The sequence below is a fragment of the Chinchilla lanigera genome, unplaced genomic scaffold, assembly GCF_000276665.1.
Source record: "Chinchilla lanigera isolate Chin_1 unplaced genomic scaffold, ChiLan1.0 scaffold00096, whole genome shotgun sequence".
NCBI lineage: Eukaryota > Metazoa > Chordata > Mammalia > Rodentia > Chinchillidae > Chinchilla > Chinchilla lanigera.
Window position 1 is genome coordinate 4242326 of NW_004955497.1, and position 17458 is coordinate 4259783.

Below are 17458 nucleotides of genomic sequence, written 5' to 3' on the forward strand. Positions count from 1 at the left end.
GGGCGCCAGCTTGGGCGTGAGGAACACGCGGTTAACCCAGCGCTCCCAGCGGCCGGCGCACACTTGTCTCTCCTGGTCTTGGGGCGTTTATGAGGGTGCAGATGGTGCTAGTTAACGTCTCTTAGGTCAGCTGACGGAGTTACACAAGCTCACGGGAGGGGCAGCACGGCATAAACTGACACGCCGGCCCTGAGTGCTGACGGCTGCGGCTCTTCTCCCCTGGAGGTGCACCTCAGTGGCTGACAGACTCTCCACAGGCATTTCTCTGCGCAACCGAGAGACCACAGTGCCGTTCCTACAAGGGTTCCAGGACTAGGAATACCCTTGGTGAAGAACAGGCCAAGAGCAACGGCACGAGTGGCTCTGGTCCCTGAAACCCGGGTGCTGGTCGGGGTGTCGTGTGCAGTTCTAGTACCTCGTTGACCGCCAGCTGCTCCCCTCCTGGCTGCAGATACCGAGGGTTGGCCTGGCAGAGCTCTTCGTAGCTGAAGTCCTCCTCACTGCCATTGTCATCCACTAGGGCAGAGGACTCCGTGCCTCCATCTGAAGAGACTGTGAGAAAGGAGAAGGCATGGTTCAACAGGCAGCACGAGCTAGTGTGTGCCTGCCATCCCTGCCACCTGGAGGCTGAGGCAGGAGGTTGTTAAATGTGAGACTAACGCTGGAAACGCAGTGAGACTCTGTCTGAAAACAAGAGCGAAAGGCCTGGGGATGCAGGCCACCAGTCCTTGGGCTCAATCCCCGAAGTGGGGCTTTTGCATGAGAGAAGAAAGGGCCTCTGGTGACACGCTCGCCCCCCAGAGGAAAGAATCAGTTCTGCCCTGCTCAGAGTGAGAAACTGTTAGGCAGCTTCTCCTGCGTATTTATTGACCCACAGGTAACAACTGACGCCAGAGGAACTGGGGTGAAAGGTTCCTTCCGCGAGAAGCACACCACCTCGCGGTGCCCTGTCCACACGGAGTTGTTCTGCGCTAAGGTGGAGTGAACTACATGTGATTTGGTGGGAAATTTGCACTCCCACTTGACCTGATGCTTTTTTTTTTTTTGGTACCAGGAATCGAACTCATGACCTTGCACTTGTCAGGCAGGTGCTTTGCTGCTGAGCTGTATCCCCAGCCTGTGCTCCCATTTGAATATAAAAAATACTTGAGGTAAAGAAAATACAAAATTTAATCATTTAAAAAAAATCCTGCTTCTGCCATGTGTGGTGGCACACACCTTTCATCCCTGCACTCGGGAGGCTGAAGCAGGAGGATCGCCAAGGGTCGAGGCCAGCCTGGAATACACAGTGAGACCCTCTCTCAGTAAGACAAAACAAAACCCTGCTTCCATGTGCACGGCAACAGTAGCACCAAAGGGCTCCAACAGGATCATCTGCTGGTGAAAACATGCGGCCACTCATCGCAGGCAGAAGGACTGGAACCCCCGTGATCAGATCAGTGAGTACACGGCGCCTTTACGACCTACAGGAGACAGGGACCTCTGAACTGTGACGCGTGTTGGCAGAGCATTTTCGCCCGGCCACCCAGGCATTCACACTTCTTCCGTGGGACCAGGCCCCATGCGTGCCACATGCTGTCTATCACTGAATGGAGCCATGCTTGGCTCGGTGCCACGGCTGCCAGGTGCTGGGGACACGGGCTAAACCAAGGACAGACAGCTCTCTCCCTAAGGGGCCACGGCCTGGACTCGGGTGAGAGGTAAGAAAACCCCTGAAGACTCAAGCCAGAGACTGGGAATAGGGTGAGTGAGGTGCCATGAGTGGCCGTGGGCTTTCACAGAGAAAGGATATCCCGAGTAGCTCCGTGGAAGGGGCGGCTGTCTATGCCCGACGTCAATGGCAAGCAGCGTTGGCACCTGGAGCAAATGCCACGTGGGCACCAGCACAGAAGCCCCCTTCACCTGCAGTTCCATTGCTGGTGGGTTCCCTTAGCCCAAAACGTATTAATGGAGAGTTCCAGAAATAAATGATCCTTAAATTTTGAGTAATGTTTGTAACTGTTCTGTTAATATTGTTGTTAATCTCTCCCTCTGCATACTTCACAAATTGAACTCTCTCATGGGTCTCCGTGTGCACACAGGGTTAGGGACTGACTTTCAGGCAGTGTCTGGGGTTGTGGAGGGGACCCCTGGGCAGGTCGGGGTGAGGGCACGCCGTACAGCCCACCGAGCCTGAGCAGGCCAGGATGCTCTGGAGGATTCCGAGCCGGGACCACAGGCTGTGCGTAGAGGTCCTCTGACACCGAAGGCGCACAGAGCGCGGGCGCCGAGCGAGCGCTGGGCGGAATTCCAGCCCTGCCCCTTGGTAGGCACGGGCCTCACCCACGTGGCCTGTCCTCGACTCCTTTCAAAGAATGAGGTGACGGAAGTGTGTGGAGCGTCCTAACGTCATCAACACACGGCCGGGACAGTGAGACAGTCACGGTGCAACGGCAGGGACAGGAGCTGCGGAGGAAGGACTTTGCCACGACCTGGAGGAAGGCTGTGGGGCAGAGGCGCGGCCAGGGACGCTCTGGGAGGAGCCAGGGTAGCGGAGGGGGGGGGGCAGCACCCGGAAGGCAGTGCGAGTGGAGCCCAAGGACCGCAGAGGGGCAGCGCAGGCTGGGTGCGCAAGGCTGCAGGGAGCAAGGTCTCAGAAAGTCCCAAGGTTCTGGGAGGGCTGACACAGGGAGGCCAGAGGCAGCGGCCAGTGCGGCAGGAAGGACGAAGGCCGGGGTGGAGCAGCCATGGACGGCACTCTTCTGCCTTTTCCGAAGACATGTGAATCTGTGTTTCTGCCTTTGCCGAGCACAGGGGTCTCCTGCTACACTACCGCGTCTTCTTTGAGACAACTTATACTCTGATAGCTCCAAGACGACTCTCGCCCCCGCCTGTCTCAGCGGGACCGACCCCACTCCAGCAGCTCCACAGACCCTGCCAGCCCAGGGCCTCCCTTCCAGCACTCCAGCCGTGCCGCCGTCGGAGCCCCGGGTTCTCACACTGAGAAAACGGAGCATCCTGACCAAGACGCGCAGCGGTGGGGACAGCGCCCCGTGACAGGCACTGTGGACTGAGTCGCGCTCCGCAGCCTAGGTTCTCCTCAGCCAGCACGGAGGGCCGAGGCAGCACGAAGACCACAGACGCACAGCACGTCCAATCAGACGGCGGGAGGGCAGAAAGCTGGCTGATGGGCAACTCCGCCACCGAAGCTCCCCAGCCTGCCGCAAGCCGCCTGCCCGGGGGCCGCCCCATCCTGCGGGCACCACGGTCCAGCCAGGCCTGCACGTGGCCCGTGTTTGTGGCCTGCTTTCCTGCAGCGGGGACCTGGCCACTGGAAATGCTGCGTGTTCGCAGCAGCCACCACCTGTCTGATCCCTCCTGTGAGCTCGGGCCCAGGGGCGCACAGTAGGCCGTCTCCCCGAGTCCCGCCGCGCCTGCCTTGGGAGGACAGCGGCCTTGGATGCATGAGGGTCACTGGTCAGGTCTAAGCTCCAGGTGTGGACCCAACTGGGTGCCTGGCTCTGCCCCACGGTGGCCCCCTTCCTGCCCCGCCCCCTCCAGCCTCACTCAGAGGTCAGGGCGGCGGGCAGAAGCGAGCTGCACTGCGGGGAGGCTGTGCTGGGAGGTCTGCGCACACGGCCAAGAATCCAGGGAAGTGGCCCAGATCCCCCGTACCCAGCTTCTTTCCGGTCCATCAAGGAGGGTGCAGCCCTGGCAGGAACACTGAAGCCTGGTCTGCAGTCAGGGCAGCGCCGTGGACATGCAGGCAGCTATGGGGGTGACACCTGCCTCTTTCAGGGGCTCCCCCACCGCAGGGAGAGCAGGGCCGGTGCTCCTGCGGCCCTTAGCAAAGAGGTCTTAGGAGAGCCATGCTGCTGTCGGGGCACACCTGGGCACGCCTGTGCAGTCACGCTCTCTGTCCAAGGCAGTTTCTCCAAGCTCCGCTGCGGTCAGACAGCCTGCAAGTGGTGAACTCGGGGTGACCCCGACCGGTGCCCTTTCCCGGGGCGTGCGTGGGGTGCTGTGGGAGGATGTCCTGAGGAAGCTAACAACTTTGTTTCATGCGTGAGCACATCTCAGGCTACAAAGAGGTCAGCACCACGCCCTCTCCAACCTTGGAGCGGCTGCCACACAAGGCCCGGGGAGTGGGTACCTGGGTGACACCTGCAGTGTCCCAGGGCTCCTGTGTGAGCAGAACCTACCCTGAAAGGCACTGGGGCGTCTTCAGGTCTAGCCAGCAGCGACCTGACACTGCCTGGCACCAACCGCGTGTCTGCCTATCACTGCCATGTCCCGGCTGAGCCACAGAGAACAAGCTGGGCGGAATAAAGCCGTCTGGGCCTCCCACCCGGGCAAAGGCCTTAAAATGACACTCTCTCCCTCCAAGGGCCTTGGCAACATCTGCCCCATGGGGGCCCCCATCTGATCCGGCTGTTCCTGTGAGATCAGTAACGAAAGGGGAAGAGTCAGCCGGTAATGATGGACTTAGGGAGTCTGTAGAGAAGGGCACCCACGGAAAGGGTTTAACCCCACCGGAGGCAGGAGCAGAGCTCTCTGGAAGACATGCGGGTGTGCTCATGGGAGGTCGAGCTCCTACCAAAGGTGCTCAGAAGAACAAGGCGGCTCGGGAGAAAGGTTCTGGTGGCGGTCCAGCCCCGCAGAGGAGCACTCACGAAGGGCCGTGGCAACGAGACATCCGAGGGTTCAAGGATAGCTCGCACCCCACCTGGGGAGAGGGAGTGGGTGGGGCCTGGGTGCGAGCGAGGTAAGGCAAGGCCAGGTCTGCTATTGCAGAATTACCTAGGTACAAGCAAAGATGACATGTTGGGAGTGCTGACGTGCAGCAGCTCTGACCTGATCACATATGATACATACATGTACATGCACACATGGTGTACCCTGCAGACACACAGTTACTGTCCATTGAAAACAGCACTTATTAAAAAAACCCAGGCAACTACATGTCCCAGCTTCACTCTCTTTCTAGTAAGTGACCCTAGCACAAGTCATTCTTTCAATTTCCGTTTTCCTATCTGTAAGATGGGAGCAAGTGCACAAGTTCCATGCGTCTGAGGGCCTGTTTCCCTGCCTTCCACATCCCCGTGCGATGGCCGGCTGCAGCCTGACTCCTCTGCCCTCCTGGAGGCGCCTACCCCAGCCCGCACCACCCGCCCGGCAGGGATTGCCCCGGCCGCCTGCCCCTAACCAGGCAGCCCGAGCGGCACCGCTTCAGCCCTAAGCCAGACTGCATCATCTTCTGCTCAAAACCAGCCTCCCGGCCCTGCTCTCCACTGCACGCTGGCCTGCGCTTCCCGCTGCAGACACACCGGGTGCTCTGCCAGGGCTTGCTGTCCCCGCACCTGACTCCCTCTCCCACCCGCTGCTCCGCCCACCCTCCACTGCGCCAGCTCTCACCCCACCCGCCCTGCCGTCCTCGCCGGTTTCTTCTTCTCCAGGGCAACTGTGACCATCTAATGTATTTTATTCACTGCTTGTCTAGACAAAAGTTTCCTAAACACACTGATTCTAATTTGACCTACTGTTACCTGCATTTTAGTAACTAGGCCAAGTACAGGGTAGTGGTGCCACCAGACTCCAGTGGAGCTGAGCAGTTCCTATCATGGTGCTTTTCCTGTGTTTATTGATGCAGACACTTCCACTGTGCTACACCTGCCCACAGGAGTCAGCACGCGACGCACTGACCAGACTCACGGCTGGGAACGGTCGGCGTGCAGCAGGCTGCGACTTCCCCGTGACGGCAGGACGCTCGAGATGTGTGTGTGGCGCGCGGCCGCCTGGCACTGCACCCCTCAGAGCAGGCCCACAGGCGACGGCAGCTGCGGAGATGCTGGCCTCCGGCAGCCGGGCTCCGGCCGACTTGGCTTCCAGTGACGGTGCTGCACACCTTTTTTTTTGAGTGTGAGACCTTAGTGAAGCTCCTCTCACTTCTGACTCCTGCTGACCATGTGAGAAGCGAGAAACCTTTCAGGGTGGCTTGTAAATTCTCAACAGTAATTGCTGCTGGCTGCTGTGGGCTCCAGTGAAATGCTGGCCCGGGAAGCTCGGGAAATCTGACTACAAGTGTAAGACACTCTATGGGGTGCTTGTGAGGTGCCAGCACTAGCTGGAGCCTTGCTAGCTCAGGAGCTTGCTCAATCCTCGTGGCAATACCGCGGGAGGGCACTGACACCCGGCACCCAGGCTGCAGAGGAGGAAAGGGAGCGGCCCGCCCACAGCTCTGACCCCTCCCCACGGGGCAGGCCCGCCTCCTCCCAGGTGCTTCGTTATCATAATGTTCTGTCTGTTCAATGACTCCTGAGCAGACACCAAACACGGGTGAGCACCAGCCCCTCAGGATCGGTATGCCATTCTGGAGAGCAACGGCAGTGACTGAGGGCATCTGTGATGGACTCTGCCCCACCCCCGCTCTCTATTCCAGTCCGCCTCAGAGCAGCCGGGTTCTTTCTCCTGTACAGCTCTTGTCAGAGCCTTGGCCCGCCAGGAAGAGCACCCGTATCTCCCAAAGCTCCGCATCCATGTCAGCACGCATGAAGGCCTGTGCTTTCCGCAGAGCACTGCCCGAGTGTGCAATGAAGTGACCCGCACACTCGCTCTGGCCTGCACAGCCAGCCGTCCCTCCGGCGGGCGCTGTCCACCGCCCTGCTGAGCACTGTGCTTCTCCCAGTCCCACGGGCCCTGTTCTACTGTGTCTCTCCACGGCAGCATCCCGAGGTTCAGCTTCCCAATGTCTCTCTCCCTTATAAATCTGTCTCCCTCCTCCAGCTGCCCGAGGAGAATCTGCAGGCCACATTTCCAGCGCTGGCCAGACGTGGGCTCAGGAGCACGCTCAGAACACTGTGGTACCCACTCCGGATGTGCCTTTTCTCAGGTCAATGGGAGTGGTACAAATACAACTAGAGAAGCTACAGACACCCCCAATAGCTTACAAAAAACAGCCAGTATATTCCCCAGGAAAGTGTCTTTCTTCTGTCTGAAATGCAAACTGTACGTCTGCAGAAACTGTCAGAGCAGCTGACGACTGACTTGAAAGGTGAATTCTGACACAAGAAATGTCAAACAGCACCAGCAACAGAGGGCTGCATCTTCTAGCAGCTTCCTATTTGCACACACTGAAAACAGTCCCCAGGGCCTGGCTATCCCCTGCCCCTTCCCAAGGACAGACAGTAGGTCTCTTTCCCGTCTGCCTTAGTTCTGCGCACTGGACAGGGATTTTAAAAGACCTGGGCTGAGCCAGGTGCGCCGGTCCACTCAGAGGCACAGGAGGCGGCTGCACCACCAGTCTGCGCGCAGCCAAGCATCCACCAACCTGCCGGGACCCTATCCCAAAGTCAGAAAGGCACGGGGAGGCAGCTCAGCGCGGAGAGCCTGGACTCAATCTCTAGCACACACACATGCAACTGCACACACGTATTCACATACACGCACACACGCACGCACCCCTTCCCTCCACGGGACCCTGGACCGAGTCCCTGCGAGGCTGTCTGAGAGACGCCTTGGCTTCCGGCCTCGGGCTGGCTACAGAGGGGATCTGAGGGGCGGTGACCGGGTGGGCGTGTCAGATAAACACTGGAAGCTGAGCACCAACCCAGGGCTCTCAGCTTCTCCAGCAGGGCTCTGCCGAAGCAGCAGGTTATGAGCGGCTCCCACGCACGGAAGCCAGGGCCTCCCTCACACTGGCTCAGGACAGCACCTTTCCCAGCCAGCAGCCACTCCAGGGTTCCCTCCCTCAGCCTGGGGAAACTGATCTGCTTAGAATAATCTGCCAGAACATGTGTTTCAGAAAACCTCCTGCTGACCTCTCTGACTTCCTCGGAGTTGAGACAAGCTACTCCGGCTTCTCGGCTCAAAAGCAGCAACAACCCCATAGTTCGGCAGCTGCGCTCCGTGTCCTAAGCGGCTGCAGAAGTCTGCTGCTCCGGGATGGGACCACGGGCCAAACCCTTCATCTGTGACGTGCACAGGGGCCCACACCACACGCTGCCAGGGCACCTGACCCCGTGCTCTGGGGGCTCCCGGACACCCAGGGCCGCAGCTCCCCATCACCTGGGGAGTGTTCAGAAAAATGAAGACCCTGCCTCTCAGGACCTGAACTAGGCTTGGGTGGGGATTTGCTGAGCATTTGTTTTCAGAAGGTTCCCCCAAAGACCCAGACACCCGGCTGTGGACCCAGAGGACCTGCGGTCAGGCTTACCTGACCGGAAGGCTCGCCTGGGCTGCTGTTGGAAGTGCACCTTTGTTGCCTGCTCACGCAGCAAGCCACAAGGTCAGGGCAGAGGCAATCCGACTGGCCCGAGAGCTCTGCTTTAGCCACTTGGCACTACCTAATGTGCCCTGTTCAGTGAGAAGAGAAAAAGCTTTCTCCTTCCCTGGGGCAACCTTTCCTCCAAAACGGCTGACTGAATTCCAAATCCGTCTTAATCCTTAAAATGCAGTGGTTGCACCTTGATGACGGAGTCCGTGAGCTCTCAGCTCTCCTCCCTATTGTTCGCCGATCCCCTGCAGAAACGGTCGCCATCTCCGAAGGTCTAAGAGCATGCCCAAGAGCGTTTCCAAACAACGGTCACTACTCAGCCACCTGATCTTTGACAATGGGGCCAAACACCCTCCCTGGAATTAAGACAGCGTCTTTACTAATGGTGCTAGAAAAACCGCCTTTCCACAGGCCAAAGGGTAAGCTACATCCGACAGCTCACTGTGCACTAAACTAACATCCAAATGGATCAAAGATCTAAATATTAGAAAAGAAACATTAAATCTGCTAGAAGACAGAATAGGCAGAACTCTTGAAGACACTGTGTAGGCAAAGACCTCATGAATAAAAGCCCGATCTCACAGGAACTCTCACAAAGAACCAACAACTGTGCTCTCACCTTACTGAAAAGCTTTTGCACAGCAAGAGAAACCACCGACAGTGAACAGACAACCCACAGTGTGCGAAAAAATTTTTGCCAGCTGTTCCTCAGACAAGACTACCAATCTAGAACATATAAAGAATTACAGCAACTAAACCCTCCAAATTTAAAGACCCAATGCAAAAATGGGCGTTCCAAATGAATAGACACTTCTCAGCAGTGGAAATGGCAAATTCACATGTGAAAATATGTTCAACATCATTGAAGAAATGCAAATTAAAACAACACTGAGATTCCATCTCACCCTAGAAAGAATGGCTGTCATCGAGAGATCAAACTAATAAAAAATGCTGGTGGGGCTGTGGGGAAAAAGGAACCCTCCACTGCTGGCGGGAGTGTAGACTGGTGCTACCCCTGTGCAAATAAATCAGTGTGGAGATTCCTCAGAAAACTAAAACTAGAGCTTCCTTTTGACCCAGCTATTCCCCTTCTTGGTATCTTCCGAAAAGAATTAAAAGCATCATACTACAGTGATACATGTGCACCCATGTTTATAGCAGCACAGTTTATAATAGCTAAACCTTGGAAACAACCCAAACGCCCATCAATGGATGAATGGATAAAGAAGATGTGGTATTTTTATACAATGGAGTACTATTCTTCCATGAAGAAGGATAAGCTTGAGACATTTCTAGCTAAGTAGATGCACCCTGAGACCATACTGATAAGTGAAATAAACTGGACAGACATGTGTAAATACCACATTGTTTCTCTGGTGTGAGAAACTGGAAGTGTAAATAAGGACCAAAATGTATAACAGGTATTGTGAAATAGGAAGAAAATGTTCAAATGGGAAAAGGAACTAGACAGGGGTGGGGGAGAAAGGAAGGGAAAAGAAAAACATGATGAGAAAAGAAGGAAAAAATGGAAACAAAGCTTTTGTAAATAAGCAGGGGAAGGGAAGGGGGCGGAAGGGAGGGTGGGGGTGGGAGGAAGTCCATAACCGTCACACGTGTATTCTAGTTATCCAAGCTGGCGTTCCCGCGTCTGTCTGCACATCAGCACCCTCCTGTGCCGTGCCCGCGCACTGCCTCGAGTGAAGGACGCTTACTAGTCCGTGCTGGCGGACTCACCTCCTCCAGACTCTGGAAGGTAAACCATTCCTTCACAGGTTACCATGTCCCATCCAGACTCACACCGTTCTTCACAAATAGCACTTCGGAGCCTTTGAACACAGACCGGTGACAAAATCAAAAAGGCCCCATAGCACTCTAGATGCCTTAGAAGACAGTCTGACTGTGCTCATCTGCACAATGAGTCTTGCGGACCCTGCAGGACAGCGACCTGGACAGGGTCCCTGTGAAGCCGCGACGCTCTCCTGCTTTTCCCAGGTTGGGGCTGGGACTCCACATGCTGAGCCCCTAGCGTTACCTCTGGCTTGTCCCTGGGGCTGTTTTCGCTCCTCAGTGCGCTGGTGCTCTGCTGGGTTTCTGGCTCTGACAGCGGCTTCCCCCATTTACCCGTTCTCACTGATGTAACAATGCCCTCTCTTGCTGTCTCAGGCTGCACCTTGCGGCTCCTCCTAACTCCCAGGAAGTGCCTGGCCAGCTGGCTGGCTGGCCAAGCAGGAGCCGGCCAGGTCCGCCAGACCCACCGGCGAGCTCTCGCTGTGCACAGGCACCTGCTGCGCCTCCGTAGACCACCTCTTGCGAGTGCGCGAGCACCCTTGATTACCAGGACTCCCTCTTCCCAGAAGAACCTGGCTTAGAGAGGTCACGCTCTAAGGGGGTGGATGGAGATCGGGTGAGCCCTGCTGGGCGCGGGGCCTCACGGAGCTCACACTGATGGCAGAACGGGACCGCCCCCAGGCCACCTGCAGGGTGGAATCACACCTGCTTCCTGTCGTTCTACCTCACTCAGAGAGACCACACACTTGGGAACACACCTGGGGACTCAGCGTGGGAAGGGACATGGTTACCGCTCTTCACGGCCAGGCCACTCATGGGGCTCAGCCTACCCCGCGGGGTGCTGTGGCACGGAAGCAGGGGTCACCCAGCTCCCTACTGTGCCTGCCAGAAGGACAAGCCCCCGATGGGGACGGAGGGCTGTGCGTCTGCATTTTGTTTCGTTGAGACAGGGTCTCGCTATGTAGTTCAGGCAGGCCTGGAGCTCCCTTTAGGAGAGGTGGAGGAGCGTTCCCCTTGGAACTGCTGGCCTGGGGCACTGGATGTGGGAGGAAGGAAGGTAAGGATCATGCACCAAGAGAGGAGTGCGCAGCGCAGCAGGGGCACGTCTCCGGCCTCGCTCTTGGGCAGCTCCTCAGTCCCTGGGCCGGAGCACCGCTTCTGCACTCCCCTGCTGGGGGGGGGGGCTGTCCGACTGTGGCACAAGCTTCGTTCTCAGTACAGAGACTGGGGGAAGGGCAGTGGGCTTTCCTGTGTGTGAGGTCTGCCTACTGCAACGGGACAGGCACTGCTCTTGTTCTGATAATCTCCCAGAGACGGAAGCCGTAACCACATCCTGGCCTGTCTCGGCCAGCTCAGGAGCCGATCGAAATGAGCAAGAATGCACAACACAACAGGATCGCTCTGACCAGGCCCCGGCTGCCTTCCAGCTGTCACCCATGGCTCCCATTCGTCCTGTCGAGTTACTGGCATCTATCTCAGGCGGAAACAGAGATGAGCTCTGTTGTTCACACCGTGCTCATGCTGCCCACCGCACCCATGCACAAGCAGCAAGCAAAATTCTCCCTGTGAAGTTCTTTTTTCTTTTAAGACTGTACGACTGGCTAGCATGACCATGTAACATTTCTTCCACATTTAAGTAGGAATTAGTCCCATGACAACACCCACAAAATATCAGAAGTACAGGTGAGATAAGTCACAATGAAATAACCAAGTACCAGGCAGCACCACTTTTGGAAAGAGTGTACAGCATTTCTGAAAAACTACTTTGAGCCTGCAACTCCACTCCTCTTAAATTAGCTGGGAAAATTTTACATATTCCAATAACCTAATAATAAAATATATCTTCTATGAATAAAATATAAGCAAAACCCAGACCTCACTACTTTTAAAGGCTGGTCCAGGCCAGGCTTGGTGACCCATGATTGTAATCCCAGAACTCCAGGAGGCTGAAGCAAGAGGACTGCAAGTTAAAGTCCCCTTAGTGAAACCTATCTCAAAAGAAAATAAAAAAGGAAAGGAAGAAAGTAGAAAGAACTGTTATACCTCCCTGCAATGGCCCTGGGCTTGCCCCAAACACCTGCCCCCAGTCCACACTTGATTCTCACCCTGTGCTCTTCCACACCCGTGCCTGGGGCTGTGTCCACGGCCCCCTGAGCACCCTTCTCTGGGAGGAATGAGCTTTTCTGCACACACTGATCCTGGTCAGAGAAGCGGAGGAAGGACAGGACCTGGCGCCTGGCTTACATACCCATGTGAAGGCTTTCCAGACTCCAGAATCTTGCTATCTCCCCTCGAGCGACCATCCTGCCGCCTGAGGAACGCGACAGTCAAAGCCCGGCTGCCCCCAGGAACCTGGCCCCAGCACAGCACTGAGGGTGGCAGGCGGCTGCTCCGGAACTGCAGAAACCGCTTATTCACTGCCTTGTGCTCTGCGCTCTGTGCATCCCGGCAGAGCCTGCCCAGAAGCTGACAGCCGCCCGTGCCAGCGAGGGCTCCCGGGAGGAAACCCCACAGCACAGCCTGAACCACACACACAAGAGCTTGCGGCCTGGCGGGCAGGGGCGAGGCCTCTGTGAGCGGACGAGTGGGGATGCTCGGCTGCTTTAATCCAGCCTCAGAGGCCAAGTGAGACTCTGGAGCGCTTCTCCAAAGGTTTCTGTTTCATGAGAGAAAAGCGCAGGGGTCGCTGAGTTCAAAAATGGAGCTGGGATTTCGCAGTTTGGTATGACAAAAATTTGAGTTATGATTTGCGTTATGCTCACTGTAAATTCATGAACTCTCTGTAAAAGAGGGCTTTTTGTTTAAAAAACACACATGTAAATAGACGTGCAGATGGACTGTGTACAGTGTATTTGTTTTAAAAGGAGGTTCTCTTTGGGTTACGTTAGGGATTATTTTTATTTTCCCCGTGGTGTTTTTGCACTGCCTAAACGTGCTCCTGGAAGCACGTCCTCACTGCTCTGACAGACGGTCTACAGTGTGCCTCCTGCATTTCTAATGACAGCAAGTCCCTCCTGCTAACTTTCCGAGGGACGGTATCCGCGAAGCTGGCGCACAAGGCACCGCCCGACGAATGCAGCTGAAGAGCAACAGCACTGAGGAGTACGTCAGATGCATGCTTCATAGTGATGTGTCAAAAACCAACACAACAACAAAACCTGGGACGTTGTGTGGCTCTCCCCATGTGATAGCCTCTGCCATGTTATGAAGAAGGCCCAGACAGACAGACGCTGGCATCTGACACTGGACCGCCTATCCTACAGGCTGGCTTGCTTTATTTCTTTTCTTGAGACAGGGTCTCACTATGTGGTTAAGTAGTTCAGGCTGGGCTTGAACTCACTATGTAGCCCAGGCTGGCCTTGAACTTGCAGCAATCTTCCTGCCTCAGCCTCCCAAGTGCTGAGATTACAGGTGTACACCCCCATGCCTAACTTATCTCTTAAAAAAAAAAACCCAACAGAATAAAACTGGGGCCAGCTGGGCCCACTGGCTGGGCCTGGTGGTACACTCCTTTAATCTTAGGACTCTGAGAGGCTGAGTTAGGAGGATACCAAGTCTCTGGCTAGCTACTCAGCCAGGCTATGATATAAAATTCACCAAGTTTGCCTCATGGAACACTAGCACAAAGAATATTCCATGACCAAGTGTAAAAAGCTGCCGTGCACGTGTCTACTTCTTGGACGTCTGCAGGGTAGACCAGTGGTCACAGGCCTATGCAGTCCAGATGGCGCATGATCTTATTTGGCAGAGAACCTCCCCATCTCCATACATCTACCACACAGCTTTCTTTTCACTACAACACCAAGGAAGCGTCCTGGCCTGGCCCAGGAACCAGTCAGACTGAAGACCCCGGACCCAGCTCCACAGACCCCGAGTTCGCCTTTCCAGGACCCCAAGTCGTCCTGACACACAGGCAGGGAGCGCGGCTTGAGGCAGCTCTGGCTGTGCTCCTGGGCAGCACGTGCTGGGAGCCCCCTGAGGTGCAGTCCTCAGCCAGTGGCCGCTCGCCAGTTCAGGAGCCACGGGAGCTGCGGGGAGGCAGGCCTGCTCCGCCAAGAGGGGCGATGCTGAGCACGAGACAAGACGGCAGCACGCGGGACTGTCAGCCAGCGGCGTCCACGGGAACCAGGTCTATGCTCCAGCGGGAGGCAGGGAAGTCCACGATTTCGTTTCCTGAAAATGGCTAATTTTGTAAGGGAAAAGCTGCCCCTGCCCTGCCTGCTGTCATTCTGCACAGGGGGCAGCAGAGGGCAGCTGTCTCGCCACTAGCTCAGGAGCCTGGGGATTCAGGGCCCTACGTACCCCCCCCCACACTGACTTTACAGTACTGTCAAAATAAAGGAGCAGGAAGGAAAAAGAAAAAGAAATGCACAACTGCGTTTACGTGGGGCATCCTCTCAAAGGACGCGCACCCGGCAGCCCTTCTAAACAGTTCTGGAAGCCACTGCTAAAGTAGAAAAAACAGGTTTGATTTTTAGCTTTTCAAACAGTGGTCAGCGACTAGAGCCTATGATTACCCAGTGGGTAAGAATGCCACAACAAAAATGCCCAGTACAGTGTGACGCCCTCATTCCTTTCAAATCCGTCCACTCCTCGGATGAGAAACCAGTGCCGGAGTCCCAGGACCTGGAGGGTTCCAGGCGCCCACGGCGGCCCGGACCCACAGCAGGAGGCGGGCGGCCCTGACCCGTATGTATTTCTACACGGGATCATGCAGCCGGAGGCGTGCACAGGCTCCTCCGCACTCTGAACTGCGGGCAGCCTCCTACGGAACTTGTTCCCTTTTTTCTTTTATTTTGTGGTGCTGAGCGTATAAACCAGGGCCTTTGCCCTGAGCCACACTTCCAGCTTATTTTAATTTTTTTTATTTTCAGACAGGGTCTTGCTAAATTATTAAATTGCACAGGCTAGGCCTGGACTTGAAATCCTCCTTCCTCAGCTTCCCAGAGCTCTAGGATTACAGGCATAGGCCTGCCTCGGTGCACACGGTATTTTCCTGTATTGACCGCCTTCTGGTTCCATGCAGTAAATACTTAGGTACCACTTCCCCAACCGCGGCTGTCTCCTCAAAGCAGCAGGCTCCCGCTGAGGCTGGGAGGTCTAGGACTGTGCTAGGGACGTCGCTGGGCTCACACAGGGCCTGTGCCCTGGGCTGCAGGGCAGGCACTGGACAGCGCCTGAAGGATGGCCGGCGCTACTCCCGCCTTTGCAAATGAGCTGGGGGCGGGGGCGGGCGGGCACCAGTTCAACCGAGAGGCAAGGGGCCCCCAGCTCTGGTTGCCACTGGCCAGGCTGCAGTCCAATTCCTACATGGGCGACGAGGCCCACAGCCAAGAGAAACACCCCAGACCCCAGCCCCCGCCCACGGCCCGCACGGGGCTGCAGTTCCAAACCCGGAGGGAGGCTGTGGGCAGGAACTACTCTGCTACACCTGCCGGCGGTCATGGGTCCGACGTTCCCTGGAGCCTGAACGTGAACCACCGCACACCCGGGTGACTCTGACGATGAAGGAATTGGAGGCAGGCTTATTATTAATCCACGGGTCACAGCGATGGCAGTTTCAGAGGAATTTAAAGACATTTACATCACTGGGAGTGGTGGCAAACGGCCTCCAGGAGGTGAGCAACGTGGCGGCCAGCTTGGGCAACTTAGCAAGACCCGGCCTTAAAATCTAAAGGGCGGGGGATGTCGCCTGGTGGCAGAATGTGCGCTTATCATGAGTGAGGCCCTGGGTTTAATCTTCAGAACTATCAAAAAAAAAAAAAAAAAAGACGTTTACTACCACGTCTGCCAGGACACTGCTGGGGAGCGCAAGCTTGTGAGCGCGCCCAAGGCGCTGGCCTCTGTGAGCCGGGGGCCGCTGGGCCCGGCTTCTTCACGGTGTGTGCGGTGTGTGTGTGTGTGGGGGCGCTGGAGCCGCGGTCCCAGAACAAGGTGAGACCCGCCTGTGCCCTCCGGGGACGGCATCAGGGCCAGGCCCGGGACCGGAGCCTCTGCGCTCGCGGAAACCTGCGCTCAGCCGCTCACTCCCATCAGACCCCCGCGCACCGGGCCCTGCCTGGAAGCCGGCTGAAGGAAGCGATGAGCACACGCTACACCCCCAGTCCCTCCGCCCCCTCCGAGGCGCCGCTTCCGGCTCGGGGCACATGCGCGTACCTTTCAGCGTCTTGGGCCTCGCCTACCTTCACGTCTGCGTGCGTCCCGGCCCTTTACCGCTCTATAGACTGTCTCATCTGGTTTGCACGCACGACGGACAACTTCCGGCACGCTCTGCTGAGACAGACACTGCCAAATACCTGCAGGCCTCAATTTCCTGTCTGAAGATCAGGGCAGCAGCCTGACTGGTGACCACTCTCTGCTGTTCTCATCCGATGCTGAACGTTCTCTCTTTTCCTTTTAAAACCCACTTGCTGTCAGGCATGGTGGGGCACGCCTGTAATCCCAGCACTCAGGAGGCTGAGGCAGGAGGGTCACCATGAGTTCATGGGTTCAAGACCAGCCTGGGCTCATAATGAGTTCAAGACGAAGTCTGAATTACATAGTGAGACCTTGTCTCAAAAAAAAATTAAAAAAAAAAAAAACAAAAAAAAAACAAAAAACCAAAGTAAAGCAATACAAAACTCCAAATAAAACAACAAACCAAAGAAAAACACCCATTACCATTTTGTGGTAATTAGGTACACAATAGTTTTAAGAATTTTTACTTTTAAACTCTAGCAATTTAGAAAGACTTGAACAAATGCCAAGTTTAGAACAGATAACATTTTCACCTGGAAGATGAAATTTCATGTGTTTGCTAGAGGAATGTAAAACACAACACTCCTGTCATGCTTTTCTCAGGCCGGTGAGAACACTATGCTCCGTTCTGAAAACCCTGATTATAGGCAATGACAAGGCCTGGAATACCAGCCACGAGAACCGCACGGGCGCTCATGGACTCTCCAGGGATCACAGGCAATACGGCTTCCGGCACCGATGCCCCTCTGTGATCTCTGCTCCTGTTCTCAAAGCCTTTCATAGTTTCTGAATTCCCTGGACTCTGTGGAATCCGAGCTATCCTACAGCAGGGTCAGAAGATGATTTCACTGTGTACTGTCCGAGCAGTCAGGAAAGCACTTCTACTGCAGAGAGCAGACAGATTCCTGAGTTTATAAATGAACACAGCCCACACCAGAAACCCCTTGGTACGCGAGTGCGAAGTGGGAAGGGAAGGGGAGAAGGAGCTTGGCGAGGCACGAGAGTCCACACCTGACCACCACAGTCCCGGCTTGCCCGGGCTTACCCGCCCTCCTGAGAGCTGTCCGTTACTTTTAACAGGTGTAAGAAGGTCCGATTTCATACAGTGGTGTGAACAAACTGCAGAAACAAGAAGGTCATCCAAGAAACAAGAGGTTTTCTGGCATGCTTAAAAATCACTGC

General features: G+C 55.9%; 1 protein-coding gene across 1 annotated transcript in view; it reads right to left on the reverse strand.

Annotated features, from left to right (window-relative positions):
• Spata13 (spermatogenesis associated 13) overlaps positions 1 to 17458 on the reverse strand; it is a gene marked incomplete in the record, with an annotated part of 82962 nt that overhangs the window by 17952 nt on the left and 47552 nt on the right. Inside the window, 1 exon segment of the mRNA XM_013505480.1 lies at positions 416 to 552. Within this exon segment, the coding sequence (XP_013360934.1) occupies positions 416 to 552 (137 nt within the window).